This window comes from Staurois parvus, unplaced genomic scaffold, assembly GCF_062004578.1.
Source record: "Staurois parvus isolate SC_StPar_1 unplaced genomic scaffold, SC_StPar_1.0 ptg000151l, whole genome shotgun sequence".
Lineage (NCBI taxonomy): Eukaryota > Metazoa > Chordata > Amphibia > Anura > Ranidae > Staurois > Staurois parvus.
The window spans coordinates 5,305,561-5,322,842 of record NW_028317947.1 but is presented as its reverse complement, the minus strand read 5'-3'; the positions used below and the strand labels follow the sequence as shown (position 1 = coordinate 5,322,842).

The window sequence follows — 17,282 nt, the reverse complement described above, 5'->3', positions numbered from 1 at the left end:
TGGTGGAGGGGGGGATTATGGTGTGGGGTTGTTTTTCAGGGGTTGGGATTGGCCCCTTAGTTCCAGTTTAGGGAACTCTTAAGGCATCAGCATACCAAGACATTTTGGACAATTTCATGCACCCAACTTTGTGGGAACAGTTTGGGGATGGCCCCTTCCAATTCCAACATGACTGCGCACCAGTGCACAAAGCAAAGTCCATAAAGACATGGATCAGCAAATTTGGGATTGAGGAACTTGACTGGCCTGCACAGAGTCCTGACCACAACCAGATGGGACACCTTTGGGAGGAATTAGAGTGGAGACTTTGAGCCAGGCTTTCTCGTCCGACACCAGTGGTGCCTGACCTCACAAAAGCGCGTCTGGAAGAATGGTCAAACATTCCCATAGACACACTCCTAAACCTTTTGGACAGCTTTCCCTTAGGAGTTGAAGCTGTTATAGCTGCAAAGGGCAGGGCCGACTGAATACTGAACCCTACGGACTAAGACTGGGATGCCAGTAAAGTTAATGCACGTGTAAAGGCAGGCGTCCCAATACTTTGGGCAATATAGTGTATATTGCATATGCAGATGATATAGATCCATGGGGTACGGAAGAACAATTGTTCCTATTCAACCGAAGTGGTTGAAGGTAATTAGAAATTTAGAGGTTAAGCAGAATGATCCTATGGTGTGAGAAAGGGAAGAAGGTGAAATTACATGATGTATGGCACCTATGGATATATGTTCCTATGGTGCATGGTATTGCTCTTCACATTCCAATATAGTAAGTGAAATTAGATGTAATGCAGAAAAGTACCACGCTGTGGGGATGGAAAGATGTAAACGTTGGCATCTTTTCAAACTGTCATAGGGTAGAAAAGGGGAATCTATGAAGTTAATTATGCCCACAAAGATATACGGCATTCCTAGCTGGTATAGGTCCTGGAGATGCATGAGAGCAGTTGAACACATTCACCAAAAGTTGGTAAAAGTAACCAAATGTTTTAGACCACAAGGGGATTGTAGGAAAGGGATAGAATTAAAAGTGAGAAGGTAGTAAACTTTGTCATCCTTCTCATGCTAAATAGCATCTCTGGGTATTGCAGATTCCTGATGTGGTTGGAGCATGTGCTGTGGGTTTCTGTATGGTGACTTGGAGCCCCTGGGGTTCAGAAGGGGAGATTCTATTCATTTCCTGGGATAGAAGGGTAATTTTAGTTATTTGCACTTCTGGTAGACAGAGGGAAGCTTGCAGAATTGTAAAAATCATAAAATTTGGCTTCCTGTGGCACAAATATCCATAAGGTGCTGCAAAGTTGGTCCTGCTCATTCTTCTCATGGGGGAGGTATTCAGAATCGCTTATATACTTAGTTGTGCAGGGTTGCATCTCACAGTGGGAGAAGGCATGGACTTTACCATTCCTTCTATGATTAATGATATTTCTGTGTGTTCCAGGCCCTGGAGTGCAGGAGAAGTAATCCTGTGCATCTCCATGCTGGCAGAACAAGAGAACAGAAGCCTCTTGCATCCTCTCCATGATATATACAGTAGCATCCAAGGATCCTGCAGGTGTCGGAGGATATTTTTCTCTGGTGGGAGGTGTTAAATGGAGTTGAATCCCCTGGAGGATTAAAGAAAAATCTCAGAATTGGGTAATGGAAGGCTGGGAAATGGCATTTTATTAATGATATGTTGCATCCCTGATGTGGCAGGGCCCTGGGGTCTTAATGCATGGGCATCTGGCAGAGAGAATATGACAGAAGAGCCAATGAAATCAGCATCCCTTTCTCATGATATATTGTTCTCTTGGATGTCAGAGGTCCCTGGAGTGCGTTTTTTTTTAAACCAAAAGACTGTGGGTTCTCTGAAGTACATGAAGGTAATTTAATTTATTTTTACATATATGGCAGACTAAAGAAGTTAAATAGGAGAATTTAAATGGGAAGGCAATTAAATCTAACATCAACTCATGTCATACCCAAGTCTTGCCGGTTGCAGGAAAGGGCCCTGTGGGATCTCACGAGGAAGTCATCTGAGCTGCTGGCATTCCAAGAACAGCAAGGGAAGCGTTCAGAATGGGAAACGGGAAAGCCACAAAGCCTGGAATCCCCTCCAGGATACAGTATATGGCATCCCCAAAGTTTTTCCAAGTCTCTAGAGCAGGGTTTCTCAACCAGGGTTCCTCCAGAGGTTGCCAAGGGTTCCTTGAGCAATGGGCAATTTTTGCCTCTCGTGTAAGTTCCCATTGACACCATTGATCTTTTTAGCAATCTGTAAGGGAGTAATTCTTCCCAATGACCACAAGTGTAAGGAGCATTCTTACCTCTGACTATCACACTAATGTATCATGAGTTGTAGATAAAGCCATTTTTAGCAGGGGTTCCCTGAGACCAGAAAGTTATGTCAAGGGTTCCTCTGCATTAAAGAGGTTGAGAAAGGCTGGCCTAGAGTGTTGGAAAGGGGTCAGAATCACTTGCTTACACATTAAGCCCTGGTTCACATATATGAACACGTGGGCACAAGAGCCCATTCATTTGAATGGACTTCCATGCCTTGGGACACGCAGGGAAGAAGTCTCCTTTGGAAACCACAGCCCGCACAGGAACCTCGGATCCCACTGCGGTTGCGATTTCCAGTGCGGGCGGCGTGCCATTAGAACTAATGGCACCTGCCCGCGGGTCCGCATTCTTCTGTGTGGGTGGTGCGGGTGCATGGATCTTTGTGCGGATCCGCAGAGGCACCACCCGCACATATGTGAACCTAGCCTAAGAGAGTCCTGCTCATGAGAGCTAACAATCAAATATATGTCAATGGTCTTTTTTACAAAATATAGATGTTCTATAAGTGACCACCTTGAAATAATTATCCAAATGTCACTATATTGCGACTGATGCAAAAAATATTTTTAGCATCTAAACAAAAAATATAAAAAACATATATATATGTAACCCACCCACAAAATATGTCTGCAAGGGTTTTCCCCTTGTCCTCTGACTTTCTGGGTACACAGCCTGACTCTACAGATGCTTCACAAAAAAAAAATATATATTCTCATATTTCCCCTGTTTCAGGCAAAGAAAATCCTGCAAAATGCAGCAGCACTTTGAAATGGATGTCCATGATTTTATCTTCCATTTAAATGGACAATTTCTTTAAATGGAATGGTAACCAGTTTTTTTTTGTTTTAGTGTTTTCTGCATGGGTGTTCACTGCCCAAGAGGAATTTCAATATCTAGGAAGTGATTTGATGACATTTCGACTTTAAATGTGAGCAGGGAACAGCTACTTATTAGAGATGCGCACTAAACAATTCAGCTCTGAATTAAGCTCATGAAATAAAGATAAGCAAAGCTTTTATGGTGCTTTCACCCCAGCCACGACTTACTTTAAAAAGAGTGTGATTATATTATTGGAAACATTCCCTATGAAATAAAAGGCAAAGGATATTTTAGCATCAATAAAACAGCCTGGCGTATCATCTAACGCATTCCGCAATAGGTTACCTGAAATAACTTTGGTAATTAAAGCTACGCTCCAGGCAAACCACTAAATGCGCAGATGAAATGAATATAAGGAAGCTGTTTTGTATTTGTATTTTTGTCAGTCTAGTTCTCCGATTTACACAGCTCTGCCACACTACAATGCTGTGTCTGGCATGGATGGAGAACTGAGTTTTCTCTGCTGCAAGTGTAATGCAGGCCATACATGGTTCGAATTCCGAACGATTTTTAGTCAGAAAATCGGAAACGTTCGCTCAGTAATCCGATGGTGCCATCATTGATTTCGAATATCAGCCGACCAAGTCATAACGTTCACCCCAGATAACAGGCAAAACTTCTGTTCCTTCCAGGTCACAGCTCATGTGCATATTCTTTTCGGAAAAATGATCGTATGATTTGATCATCATTGAGTCGAAAATCAGTTGATTTTCACAAATTTTCCAACATGCCCGATCACCGAAAAGGGGAGGGACCATGAAAATCGGCCAGTGCCATTGACCTACTAACAGAGCAAAAATCGGTCGATTTTCAACCCATGTATGGCCAGACCAGGGGTGGACTGACAACTCATGGGGCCCCCGGGCAATAGGGGATCATGGGGCCCCTGTGTCCTTGCCCAAACTCAAAAAATCCTATGAAAAAGGTACCAGGGGCATCTCATGGGGCCCCCTACTGACCCCGGGGCCCTCGGGCCGTACCCGAGTTTCCAAATGGTCAGTCCGCCCCTGGGCTGGACTTAAGTAACTCTTACAGGTCTCCTACTCATCCTGTGATTGGACAGTGAAAGGAGACACGTGAGACAGTGGGGTACATGTACTAAAACTGAAGCACTCAGAATCTGGTGCAGTTGTGCATGGTAGCCAATCAGCTTCTAACCTCAGCTTGTACAATTAAGCTTTGATAATAATGCCCCGTACACATAAAAAAAACATCTGAAAAATTTTGTGGAACCGCTGATCGAACAATTTTCTCTTCGTTGATGAGCAGGAGGTTTTAACCGATAACTACTGTATATTGTGAACGAAAAAAATCCGGTTGAAGAACAGTGAAAAATGTTGTTGTTTCGCATACGAACGACTGATTTTCTATGTGGTTGTACAAAAAAAATCTATCAAGCGCTATCACGCATGAGCGGAAACAGAAGATGACCCGGATGTTTTGTTTTATTATATATTAATATTTGGTGTGCCCATTTTTGAACACCTAAGGGGTACTGCTCTCTTTCCCGTTGAATATATTTATGGTATTTATTTACATACCCACATGGAAGAAAAATATATTTGAAATATATTTTTAAAATATTTTTCCCAAATATATTGACATATATTTGAAATACTACAATTTTGCCCATATTCATATATTTCAAAATATATTTATATATATACAGTTGTGCTCAAACGTTTGCATCCCCTGGCAGAAATTGTGAAAATTTGGCATTGATATTGAAAATATGACTGATCATGCCAAAAAATGCTCTTTTATTGAAGGATGATGATCATATGAAGCCATTTATTATCACACATTTGTTTGCCTCTTTTTTAAATCATAATGATAACAGAAATCACCCAAATGGTCATGATCAAAAGTTTACATACCCTGGAATGTTTGACCTTCATACAAACACACAAGGTCACACACAGGTTAAAACTTTATAAAGATGGAAAAGGACAGAAAAAGATGTCCAAAGCCTTGAATATGCTAATCAGTACTGTTAAATCACCTATTAAGAAGTGGAAAGTTCAGGGATCTCTTGATACCAAGCCAAGGTCAGGTAGACCAAGAAAGATTACAGCCACAACTGCCAGAAGCATCGTCCGGGATTCAAAGAAAAACCCACAGGCAACCTCAAAAGAAATACAGGCTGCTCCATCTTTATAAAGTTCCATTACCTTGTTATGCAGGACTTTTGACAGTTCTTTTCTGATCCCCATGGCTCAGTATCAAGCCTAGTCAGTGCTTCCAGGTAAGAGCTAACAAACTCATTGACTATTTATACACTGACACTAATTGCAATTTAAAAAGCCACAGATGTGGAACATTAACCTCTAATTGGATTTTAACCTATCAAGGCCAAACATTCCAGGGGATGGAAACTTTTAATCATAGCCATTTGGGTGATTTATTTTACCATTATGATTTAAAATGGAGCCAAACAACTATCTGATGAGGGCGCATGCGCGGCTGGGAACATTGATGGCCGCATTCCTGTGAGCTCTGTACATCCCCCGACCTAAGAGACTCACCCACGGCGCACCGCTGCTCCATATTCGTCCCTGGGTGAGTCACAGTAGCAGGGCACCCAGCGCGCCAGACCTCAGTCCTATAATGGGGAAGATAGGGCGCTGGAAGCCCCCCTCCCCTCCGCCACGTGAGCCGCGGCCGTCACCGCTGCAGCGGTTCCTTCACAGGCCACAATCCTCGACCTCAATTACAACAGGGATCCCACAGACGAGCTCCGACGGGCCCCCAGTGGCGGTCGGCGGTACTGCACCAGCTGCCTCTAGCTTCCTCCACAATGCCTCCACAATACAGCCAACATCCTCACTCCCAGGGATGAGCTGACGGGCCCCCAGTGGCGGCAGGAGGTACTACACCTGCTGCCTCCACAATGCAGCTAATCTCCTCACTCTCTCAGCACCAACATATAGATGAATCTGAATCCCAAATCCCTATAGAGGGGACAGCAGAGCATCCTTTGATGAGCCTTTCCTCATCCGCTCTCACTAATCTCCATGTCTCACCTGCCCTCACGATATCTATGCTAGAAGAAAAATTGCAGGTATTCTTGCGCAATATTACCGCCACTATTGCCGCTGAAGTGGGCAAATTAGCCTTGGATCTTCATGGAGAAATAGCGCAGATTGGGGAGCGTGCAGATCAACTGGAGAATAAATTTGATGAATTGGTGCAATACGTTCATGTCTTGGAGGAAGACAATGCGTACCTGAAACACACCATGTCCCAAATTCAGCTCCAGCAAGAAGATTTGGAAAACAGGGAACGCCGGCAAAACGTCCGTATTCGAGGTATATCTGAATCCATTGCCGATTCCCAACTTCGTCGACACCTCCTGTCTTTCTTCACCTCAACCGCGCCCTTGGTCCCAGAAGCAGAGTGGCGCATGGATAGGGCTCATCGTTCTTTAGGTCCCAGACCTGCTGACGGCACCAGACCACGTGATGTCATCGTTCGCTTCCATTTTTTTGAGAGCAAGGAAGCCTTGTTGGCCTCTGTACGCAACGTTCCCTCCCTGGAATTTAAAGGGGACCGGCTTCAGCTCTTTTGTGATCTTTCTCCTATTACCCTGGCTAAACGGCGAGCGCTGAAACCACTCACCACGCATCTTCAACACCTTCGTATCCCTTACCGCTGGGGTTTTCCCTTCAAGCTGGTCGTCTCCAAAGATAACGCCCAAGTTATTCTACGTGATCTTTTTGAAGCGGACTCCTTCCTGAAGCAACTGGGATTACCCCCCCTGCCGGACGACAATGCCTCACTACCATCTACGCCATCTCGTCCTTCCGCCACCCCCAGCAAGATCTGGACACCAGTTCGTAGGGGCCGGAAGCGTCCTTCCCGTACTCCACAACGCCCTCGCCCTGCTCGTTGTAGTGATGATCCTGCTTGATGTTTTTTTTTTTTTTTTTTTTTGAGGTGTTCTTCAAGGTTGTATCCCTATCTCCTCCCCTCTCCCCTTTCCATCCCCCCTCCTTTTCTTCCCCCCCTTTCCCCCTCTCCCTTCTTTTCCCCACCCTCCCTTCTTCCTCCCTTTTTTTCCGTTTTATTTTTGCGCTGGGTGCCTTTTTATGCTGTATCTTTTTGGCCGGGTTTGCCGATTTCTATGTTCCGGTTGTCATGTTGCCCCCGATCACGTCCAGACATTTGCCTGGACGACTTGGGAGCTGATGTCTTTCCCAAGTTCATATCCATACGGATATCTATGTTCTTTATTGTAATTTTTTGGGTTTGTCCATTAATGTTATTAGTTCTAATGTTTCATGTCCCTACTGTTCTTAGATTTGCCTCATCGATGCTATCTCCATTACTCTTTATCTGGGTTCATTTGCTATTTGTATGTTTATCTAATGATGGCTTTACGGTTATTATCGTACAATGTCAAAGGTCTTAACTCCATCCAAAAACGGTGGATGGCTTTGAGGGAATTTCGATCCTCAGGAGCAGATATTATTTTTGTCCAGGAGACCCATTTCAAGTCGACTGGCTCATTTCGTTTTGCCTCAAGGTTTTTCTCCCACTCCTACTCAGCTTTTGATCCCACTGGGAAAGCCGGAGTGGCTATTTTGATTCGGACACACTGCTCCCTTCGGGTCATTTCCTCCAAAGTCGACCCACCGTGTCGTTATATCATTTTGGAATGTATGTTTGCTGGTTCTCCCCTTATCCTGTTAAACTTGTATGCCCCGAACGCAGGTCAATTACATTTCCTCTCCCAAACCCTTGCTAGACTGAATGCCTTTACCACACCACATATGATCATTGGAGGTGATTTTAATTTAATCATGTCCCCCCACAAGGATAGGAAAGTACTATTTGAATCCGCCCCCTCGAAGCGGCAGTGTTCCTCTTCAAAATCTTTTCGCAAATTGATAAGGGAACATCGTCTCTTTGATGCTTGGCGGATCAAACATCCCCTTCATAAACAGTATACTTTCTACTCCATCCCTCATCGGAGTTTCTCCCGCTTGGACCACTTTTTTATCTCTTCCCCCTTACTCCCTCTCTTGGTTTCATCCGAAATCAATCCCAGTACATGGTCCGATCACGCCTCTTTGTCTCTGAATCTTTTCTTCCCTGATTCTTTACCGAAAGCTTGTCATTGGCGTCTCAATGAGACCTTTCTCACTACTGCCCGTTTCCGTGAAGAACTCTCTCGGGGATTGGATATGTACTTCCAAGACAACGTTGGCTCGGTGACTTCTTCCTCGACACTTTGGGAAGCCCACAAGGCCATTTTCCGGGGAATATGTATCTCTATAGGCTCCCGTTTGAAAAAGTCCTCAGCCAGTGCCAAGGCTTCTCTCATCCACCAATTATCCTCGGCTGAGCGTCAACTGCTAATCAAGCCGTCCATAACCCGTCTTCGTAGGGTTACTTCTCTACGCGACCAAATCAAAGCTCTTGACTCACATAGAGCTGTGCAATCACTTCTTTGGGTCAAACAGAAATTTTATGAATTTTCCAATAAGCCCCACCGTATGCTAGTCAACAGGCTTAAAACGCAATTTTCTTCCTCGTTACCAGACCATCTTCTTCAATCAGATGGTACACCTACATATGACCCTCATGTAATGGCCTCACTTTTTGGATCATATTATAAGACTCTCTACAACTGTTTAACCCCAGATCTCCATCCTCCTTTTTGTAAAACGTCATTCGATGCCTTCTTTGAGTCATTCTCTTTGCCGCAGATATCACCTTCTGACCTTTTGGCCCTTAATGCCGATATCTCATCTGAGGAGCTGTATGATACGATTAAGCAGCTCCCTTCTCACAAATCACCAGGACCCGATGGCTTGCCTTATTCTTATTACAAGACGTTCATAGGCATTTTGGCCCCCCATCTTCTCTCTTTGTTTCAGGATCTCTTAAGAGGTGTCCCCCCTCAGGCTGATTTTTCACGTGCATATATTTCCGTTATCCCCAAGCCTGATAAGGATCCTTCTATTCTGGACAATTATCGCCCCATTGCCCTGTTAAACTCTGATTATAAAATATTTACTAAGATTTTGGCCAATAGGCTTTCCCGATTCCTCTCCAAGCTCATACACAGGGACCAAGTGGGCTTTGTGCCCACCAGACACGCAGCGGACAATACCAGGAGGTCTATTGACCTGATCGACCTGATTAACAGAACTTCATCCCCTGCTATATTGCTGAGTTTGGATGCTCAAAAAGCTTTTGATCGCCTTAGCTGGCCCTATATGTTTATGATCTTGGAGAGATATGGTTTCCGGGGCCCGTTTGTGATGGCCCTGAAGGTCCTTTACTCCTCCCCGTCCTCAGAGGTCAGATTGTCTTCATTTCTTTCACCTTCTTTCAGGATGTCGAACGGTACAAGGCAGGGGTGCCCACTTTCCCCTTTACTGTTTATCCTCTGCCTAGAGCCGCTGGCCACTGCCATTCGATCTAACCCTGACATACGAGGGATACATTCCCATGGGCGTGAATATAAATTGTCCCTATTTGCAGACGATATCCTTCTTACTCTAACTAGTCCTTGCACCTCTCTTCCGGTTCTTCATAAAACCTTACAATTATTTGGGACCCTGTCAGGCTACAAGGTAAATACATCCAAAACCGAAGCACTCCCACTTCATATCCCACCCGACATGTTAACCTCTCTCCAAGCATCTTACCAATATCGTTGGTGTACCCACTCGCTGAAGTATTTGGGTACCAACCTTACTTCCTCCTACCATTCCATATATGAGGCTAATTTTCCCCCCCTATTTGTTGCTATTTCCCGTTCCTTAAAAGTTTGGGACACCCTACCTATTTCCTTTCTTGGACGTATAAATGTTATAAAAATGACCGTACTGCCCAAACTTTTGTATCTATTTGCAACTCTCCCCGTCCCCATCCCTATGTCCAAGCTAAATTCTATCCAAAAATCTCTCTTACGTTTTATTTGGCACAACAAACAACATAGAATTGCACGTTCTATACTCCTTTCTTTACGCTCTAGAGGAGGCTTGGGAGTACCGGATATTGTGACCTATTACTATGCCACCCACCTTCGTTTTTTAATCTCCTGGTCCACCAGACGCCCTTCTAACAAATGGACTGAGATTGAAACCTTACAACTTACTCCGACCCATTTATGCTCTCTGCTTTGGGATATGTCAGCGGTGGCCATCGCTTCTCACCGACACCTTTTACTTGGACCCATGCAATTCTCCTTGTCTATCTGGAAGAGATGCAGGGCTAAATTCGCTTTGTCCTCCGAGTGCTCCCCTCTGACTAATGTTCTCTTTAATCCCTCCCTTCCAGATAGTTTGTCCTTACACCGAATGCTCCCATGGGCCTCAGCCGATCTTTTCCAACTGCGTCATCTGGTCCATCCCGTGACTCGGAAATTTAAATCATTTTCCGACATCCAAAAAAATACCCAAATACCTCCTCAGCACTTCTATGTTTATTTGCAGATACGCCATTTTTTCTCCACCCTGTCACCCTCATTGACTCTGCAGAAGCCTACACCCTTTGAGCGCCTGTGTATTCAGGGCCCACATCAAAAGGGCACAGTCTCCAAAACATATAAGCTCCTGCTAGATGTCCCTCCCTTAACTATTGATACCCATCGCTATATGCGTAAGTGGTCCCAATTTCTCCGCTTTGACATTGACTTGTTGCAGTGGAAGAAAATATGGGAGAACGCATCCAAATCCTCTATGTGTGTAGTTTATAAGGAAAATGCTTACAAAATCATAATGTTGTGGTATCGAACCCCTGATGTGCTCCATTCTTGTAACTTGAGTGCTTCTCCTGCTTGCTGGCGCTGCGGGAGGGAAACCGGCTCCCTTTTTCACATTTTTTGGGATTGTAGGCTTATCACTCCCTTTTGGGAAGAGGTTTTGGCCTTATTACAACTGGTATTACATTCCTCTCTCCCTTTTGAGCCTCTTTATTTTTTATTGGGCCTGCCCTTTCCAGGTCTCTCTAGACCATCGAGGAGACTCTCTGTGCATATTTTGACGGCGGCCAGGAGAAGCATTCCAATGAGCTGGCTCTCCCCTACACCTCCCTCAATGTTGACATTATTTAAGAATATTGCAGATATTAGGAAAATGGAATATCTTACCGCTTCACATGCCGATTCTATAATCTTATTTGAAGCTGTGTGGAACCCGTGGGATGTTTACACCTCTGGTCAACCTGCTTGACTTGTGCGGACTTGATCATCCTTCCAATGTTGCCCTATTGTCATTGCATACTGTTATTTTTCTACCCATGTTACTAGCATCGATGATCCCTTTGTTTTTCTTTCTCTCTATTTCTTTTTAAAATGTCATGTATGTATATACATGTGGAAAATTTAATAAAATGTTATTCATAAACAACTATCTGATAAAAAATGGCTTCATATGATCATCATCCTTCAATAAAAGAGCATTTTTTGGCGTGATCAGTCATATTTTCAATATCAATGCCAAAATTTCACAATTTCTGCCAGGGTATGCAAACTTTTTAGCACAACTGTGTATATATACATATATATATACACTCACACACACACACACACACATCGCATGTTGAAATGCATTTTTTATATGTTGCAAAGTATATGAAAATTATATTTTAACATATATTTTTACATATATTCTTCAGATTTTTTTTTAACACATAAAAAAGTCATTTGAACATATATTTTTACATATATTTGTAAATGCATTCCAAAAATGTAGCTTAAATGTATATTTAAAGGCATACAGTATATTTGAAAATGTATTTTTAAATTTTTTTTTTATATATTTTGGAATAAAAATGCATTTCAACATATAACATATAATATATATATATATATATATATATTTATTGCAATATATTTTGAAATATATTGAATACGGCCAAAATTTTTAAAATATATTTTTCTTCCATGTGGGTATTATTGGTTTAAATTGTAACCCGTGGTGGCCTCTATACCATACTATCCCACAGGAAGGCTCTGCAAGATAAATATGCTTACACGTATGTCTTCCAGCAGCTATTAGCATGTTGCAACATAATTGTGTTTCGCTCTTATTTTTCAGCACAGCTATAGAGAAGTTGGCATCTTACTACTGTACTTGGCTGTTGGAGTCTCCGTCTTTTCTGGAATGGCATACACAGCAGAGAAGGATGAAGACACAGGGTTTGACACCATCCCATCTTGTTGGTGGTGGGGAACAGTAAGCATGACAACCGTAGGCTATGGAGATGTTGTCCCAGCCACCGTAGCTGGAAAACTAGCCGCTTCAGGCTGTATCCTGGGTGGGATATTAGTGGTGGCACTGCCGATAACTATAATATTCAACAAGTTCTCGCATTTCTACCGGAGACAGAAAGCCCTGGAGAATGCAGTGAGGAACAGCGACAGAAAACCAAGCAACGAACCCAATACCGACAGAATATCAGAAAGCCTTACAGAACTATAACCAGCAAATAAATACCTACGTCTGAAAAGCTGTGCAGCAAATGAGTAAATGGTTAAAGTAGAGACAACACACACCCTACATATGTTTATAAAAATGTGAGAAGTCAAAGAATAATTCCAGGGCTATGACCATTAACAGTGAGGGAACTCAATGTTAACTTCTCATATTTTTCCATAAACTACTGTAGGGTAAATTATCCAATATTATACATATATACAGTTGCAAGAAAAAGTATGTGAACCCCTTGGGATTACATGAAGTTTTGCATGAATTGGGCATAAAATGTGCTCTGAACGTCATCTAAGTCACAACAATAGAAGAACACAGTCTGCTGAACATAATACTACACAAACATTAGATGTTGCCATGGTTTAATTGCACATAACATGTAAACATTCACAGTGCAGGGAGGAAACAGCATGTGAACCTTTGGACTTAATAACTGGTTGACCCTCCTTTGGCAGCAATAACCTCAATCAAACGTTTCCTGTAGTTGCAGATCAGACCTGCACAACGATCTGGAGTAATTTTGGACCACTCCTCTTCACAAAACTGTTTCAGTGTAGCAATATTCTTGGGATGTCTGGTGAGAATCGCTCTCTTAAGGTCATGCCACAGCATTTCAATCAGGTTGAGGTCAGGACTCTGACTGGGCCACTCCAGAAGCGTATTCTGTGCTGTTGCAGCCATTGTTTTGTTGAATTACTTGTATGGTTTGGGTCATTGTCCTGTTGCATCACCCATCCTCTGCGGAGCTTCAGTTGGCGGACAGATGGTCGTACGTTTTCCTGCAAAATGTCTTGATAAACTCTGGAATTCATTTTCCCATCAATGACAACAATCCATCCAGGCCCTGAGGCAGCAAAACAGCCCCAAAACATGATGCTCCCTCCGCCATGTTTTACAGTGGGGATGAGGTTTTGATGTTGGTGTGCTGTGCCTTTTTTTCTCCACACATAGTGTTGTGTGTTCTTCCCAAACAACTCAATCTTGGTTTCATCTGTCCACAGTATATTTTGCCAGTAGTGCTGTGTAACATCCAGGTGCTCTTTTGCAAACTTCAAACGTGCTGCAATATTATTTTTGGACAGCAATGGCTTCCTCCGTGGTGTCCTCCCATGTACTCCATTCTTGTTTAATGTTTTCCTTATTGTAGATGTGTCAACAAAAATGTTAGCATGTGCCAGAGATTTCTGTAGGTCTTTAGCTGACACTCTGGGATTCTTCTTTACCTCATGCAGCATTCTGTGCTGTGCTCTTGCAGTCATTTTTACAGGACGACCACGCCTAGGGAGAGTAGCAACAGTGCTAAACTTTCTCCATTTGTAGACAGTCTGTCTTACCGTGGACACATGAACATCAAGGCTTTTGGAGATACTTTTGTAACCCTTTCCAGCTTCATGCAAGTCAACAATTCTTGATCGTAGGTCTTCTGAGAGCTCTTTTCTGCGAGACATGGTTCACATCAGACAGTGCTTCTTGAAACCAGTAAACCCAAAACAGGTGTGTGTTTTTTAAGGGCAGGACAGCTGTCAGCAACACATCCAATATCATCACACTGATTGGAATCAAGGTTGGCTCACTCCTGGCTCCAATTAGCTCTGGGAGAAGTCATTGAGCTAGGGCCTCACATACTTTTTCCTCCCTGCACTGTGAATGTTTACATGTTATGTGCAATTAAACCATGGCAACATCTAGTGTTTGTGTAGTATTATGTTCAGCAGACTGTGTTCTCCTATTGTTGTGACTTAGATGACGTTCAGAGCTTATTTTATGCCCAATTCATGCAAAACTCCACGTAATCCCAAGGGGTTCACATACTTATTCTTGCAACTGTATGTTGTATATATGCGAACTCCATTGTGCATTGTTGAGGTGTGTCACTTATATACAGGGGTTGGCCAAAAATATTGAAATATTACAGGATTTTCAGGTGTGAAAGCGACAACATGTTTCACTTTGAAAGCGGAAGTGATGTAACATTCTTTTGCTTCCTAGCTAACAAGTTGGAAGCCTCATTTTCATCATTCACTGCGTGTGATGCTAGTAATACGAAGTCATGTTAGAGCTTACTGAGCTTCAAAGAGGGCAAATTGTTAGTACCTGCTTAGCTGGTGCCTCTGTCAATTTATTTGACGTGTCGCGAGGTAGAGTATCAAAGATTATACCGTTTCCGGGAAAACATTGTTGGTTGACATGGTCAACTGACTGAAAGAGACAAAATTACATTATGCAGGATTGTGACCCAGAATAAGAAAACAACTGCTGCAAAAGTGCTCAATCTCAGTCTTTCAAAGCCCGTGTCCACAAAAACTGCAGAGGAAACTCAATAAGCAAGACATTCATAGGTGAGCTGCAATTGCCAAACCAGTAGTGACTGATATCAATGCTCAGAAGAGGAGAGAGTGGTGCAACATCCATAGGTCGTGGACTATCGATCAATGGAAGACTGTAATATGGTCAGATGAATCAAGCTTCACACTGTTCCCACCAAGCATACATGTGGAGAACACTGTCCCAAGTTTACGACCAAGACTGTCTTTTACCAATGAAAAGGAATGGTGGCGGTGCAATCATGGTTTGGACAGTCATATCTTGGTATTCTACAGGCCCCATCATCACCTTGAATGGTAGAGTAACTGCCAGCAACAAATACAAATTTTGGCCAACCTTGTGCACCCCATGGTGTAGACATTGTTTCCCAAAGACAGCCCATTTACCAAGACAATAATGCTCCGATTCACACAGCTGGTGTTGTCAAATTGTGGTTTGAGGAGCATGCAGAGGAAGTCTCACTCCTTCCTTGAGCACAGCAGTCGCTGGAACCTCAACATCATAGAGCCACTATGGTCAATTTTGGAGAATAAGGTTCGCACTCATTTTTTGCCTCTGGCGTCTCTGTGAGAACTGAAAAGATTTTTGCATAAAGAGTGGTATCAGATTCCATTATCCACCATCCAAGACTATTTGTCAATTCCCATAAGAATGTTGGTCATCTTGGATGCCAAAGGTGGTATATAGGTAACGATTTTGTCCTTTTACTTGGTGTTTCCATATATTGTCCAACCCTTGTAAATTCCCTTAGTTATAACTGTGAGCAGCAGAGGGAATTAAAACTGTAAAGTAAAACTGAAGGCAAAACTTTTTTTCATTTTGGACAGAGTAAGGGAGGGTTACAAACCCGGCCAGTTTCTGTTTTCCATTTGTATCCCATTGGTAAAATTTTCCTTCAGTTCCTGTGCCAAAGCAGCAACATGAAGTGAAAGGAAATCCCTCCAAAGTGAGGGAAATCCCTGGTAGTCACTAAAACTTCCCATGGAAAGATTTCCACACACCCACCCCTTGCAAGCTATTTATCTTTGTAGGTGCCGAAGTTTGGGTCCTGGCCCCAGTGTCTTTAACGTTCTCCATTGTCCTCTTTCTTCTCCTCTCCCTTTTCTAATACCTCTTTTTACCTCTGTGAAATGGAAACGTCTTTACTTTTTCTGACCTATAGATTCAGTCTGCTTCATTGAGAGGGACCAAACAGCAAACCTGGCCAGTGTTTTGCCAGTCACCTTACTCCTCTCGGACATCTATAGAACACCCTTGCAGTACTGGCTCAATGCCCTGCATTACTATGTACTCTTGATATATTTAAACCTGTCTAAATGTTATCAGTGGCTGAAATAAAAGTAAGGGGTTGGTTTCTTGGAATCCCCCTATTTATTATACAATTATGTACTACTTGTCTATTCCTGTAATTAATTAGTAACTATGTAACATTTGACAATATTGAAGCCGTAATACAATGCAATATTAGCTATAATAACAAACACAATGCTCAAAGAAGCAAAGTCTTATTTATTTACAAAGAAAGAAAACCCTAACGGAGAAATCTAAGCCAATATTACAGAGTATATAGGAATATTAGTAAAGATGATACGTTATGTACGCTCGTCCTCAAAGCGGAGCATCTTTTAGCTGGTACCAGGTAGGAAATGGTCAAAAAGAGACAGAGCCTGGCCAAAACGGTGTTTAAAATTTAAAAGCACTTTCAAACACCACCCACACACCCTTGACCCGCCTGGTGTAGTTCTCATCCAATGAGCAAACATCCATAGCTCATAAGGGGCTGCCCTCCTTATTCATTAGGAAGTGTAGGATTACTTCTGGAAGTAGGTTGTCTCCACCAGGGGGCATTGCTGTATTGCCAATAACGCTCCACCAGGGGGCACCGTTGCATTGCCAACCATGCTTGGACCCCGGCCAATCACATCTGGCTCCTTCCTTCTGGCTAATCTGTCCTTTTATTATGCATGGAACCCAGGCATCTGGGCTGAGGCTCTCTTATCTCCATGTCCCACCGCTAGGGGGTATGTGTAAACTCCCAGGAGGAATGGTATGCAGCCTTTTGTTACACATCCTGTCCTAAATACTTGCTTTTCTTGACACTCCAAGATAACATTCAATGGGCCAAATAGTTCTTTGACAACCAGGCAGTGAGATTTCATAAATGTCCAATATAGAAACATGTTGCCTTCCAACAGTGGCCATATCTTCAACATGTAAAAATACATCGGTCACATTCTCCTGCTTCTTTATATTATTGCTTGAACTTTGTAAAAACGTTAATAAAAACCTATTGTAAGTGAGATTCCCC

At 42.9% G+C, this 17,282-nt stretch overlaps 1 protein-coding gene across 1 annotated transcript in view; it reads left to right on the top strand.

Annotated features, from left to right (window-relative positions):
* Positions 1-12,813, top strand: part of LOC149463866 (delayed-rectifier potassium channel regulatory subunit KCNS1-like) — a 29,444-nt gene extending 16,631 nt beyond the window's left edge. The window contains exon 3 of the mRNA XM_089674714.1: positions 12,257-12,813. Coding sequence (XP_089530840.1) covers positions 12,257-12,640 — 384 coding nt within the window. The 3' untranslated portion in view covers positions 12,641-12,813. The remainder of the gene's footprint in view (positions 1-12,256) is intronic.
* Positions 12,814-17,282: the final 4,469 nt, after the last annotated feature.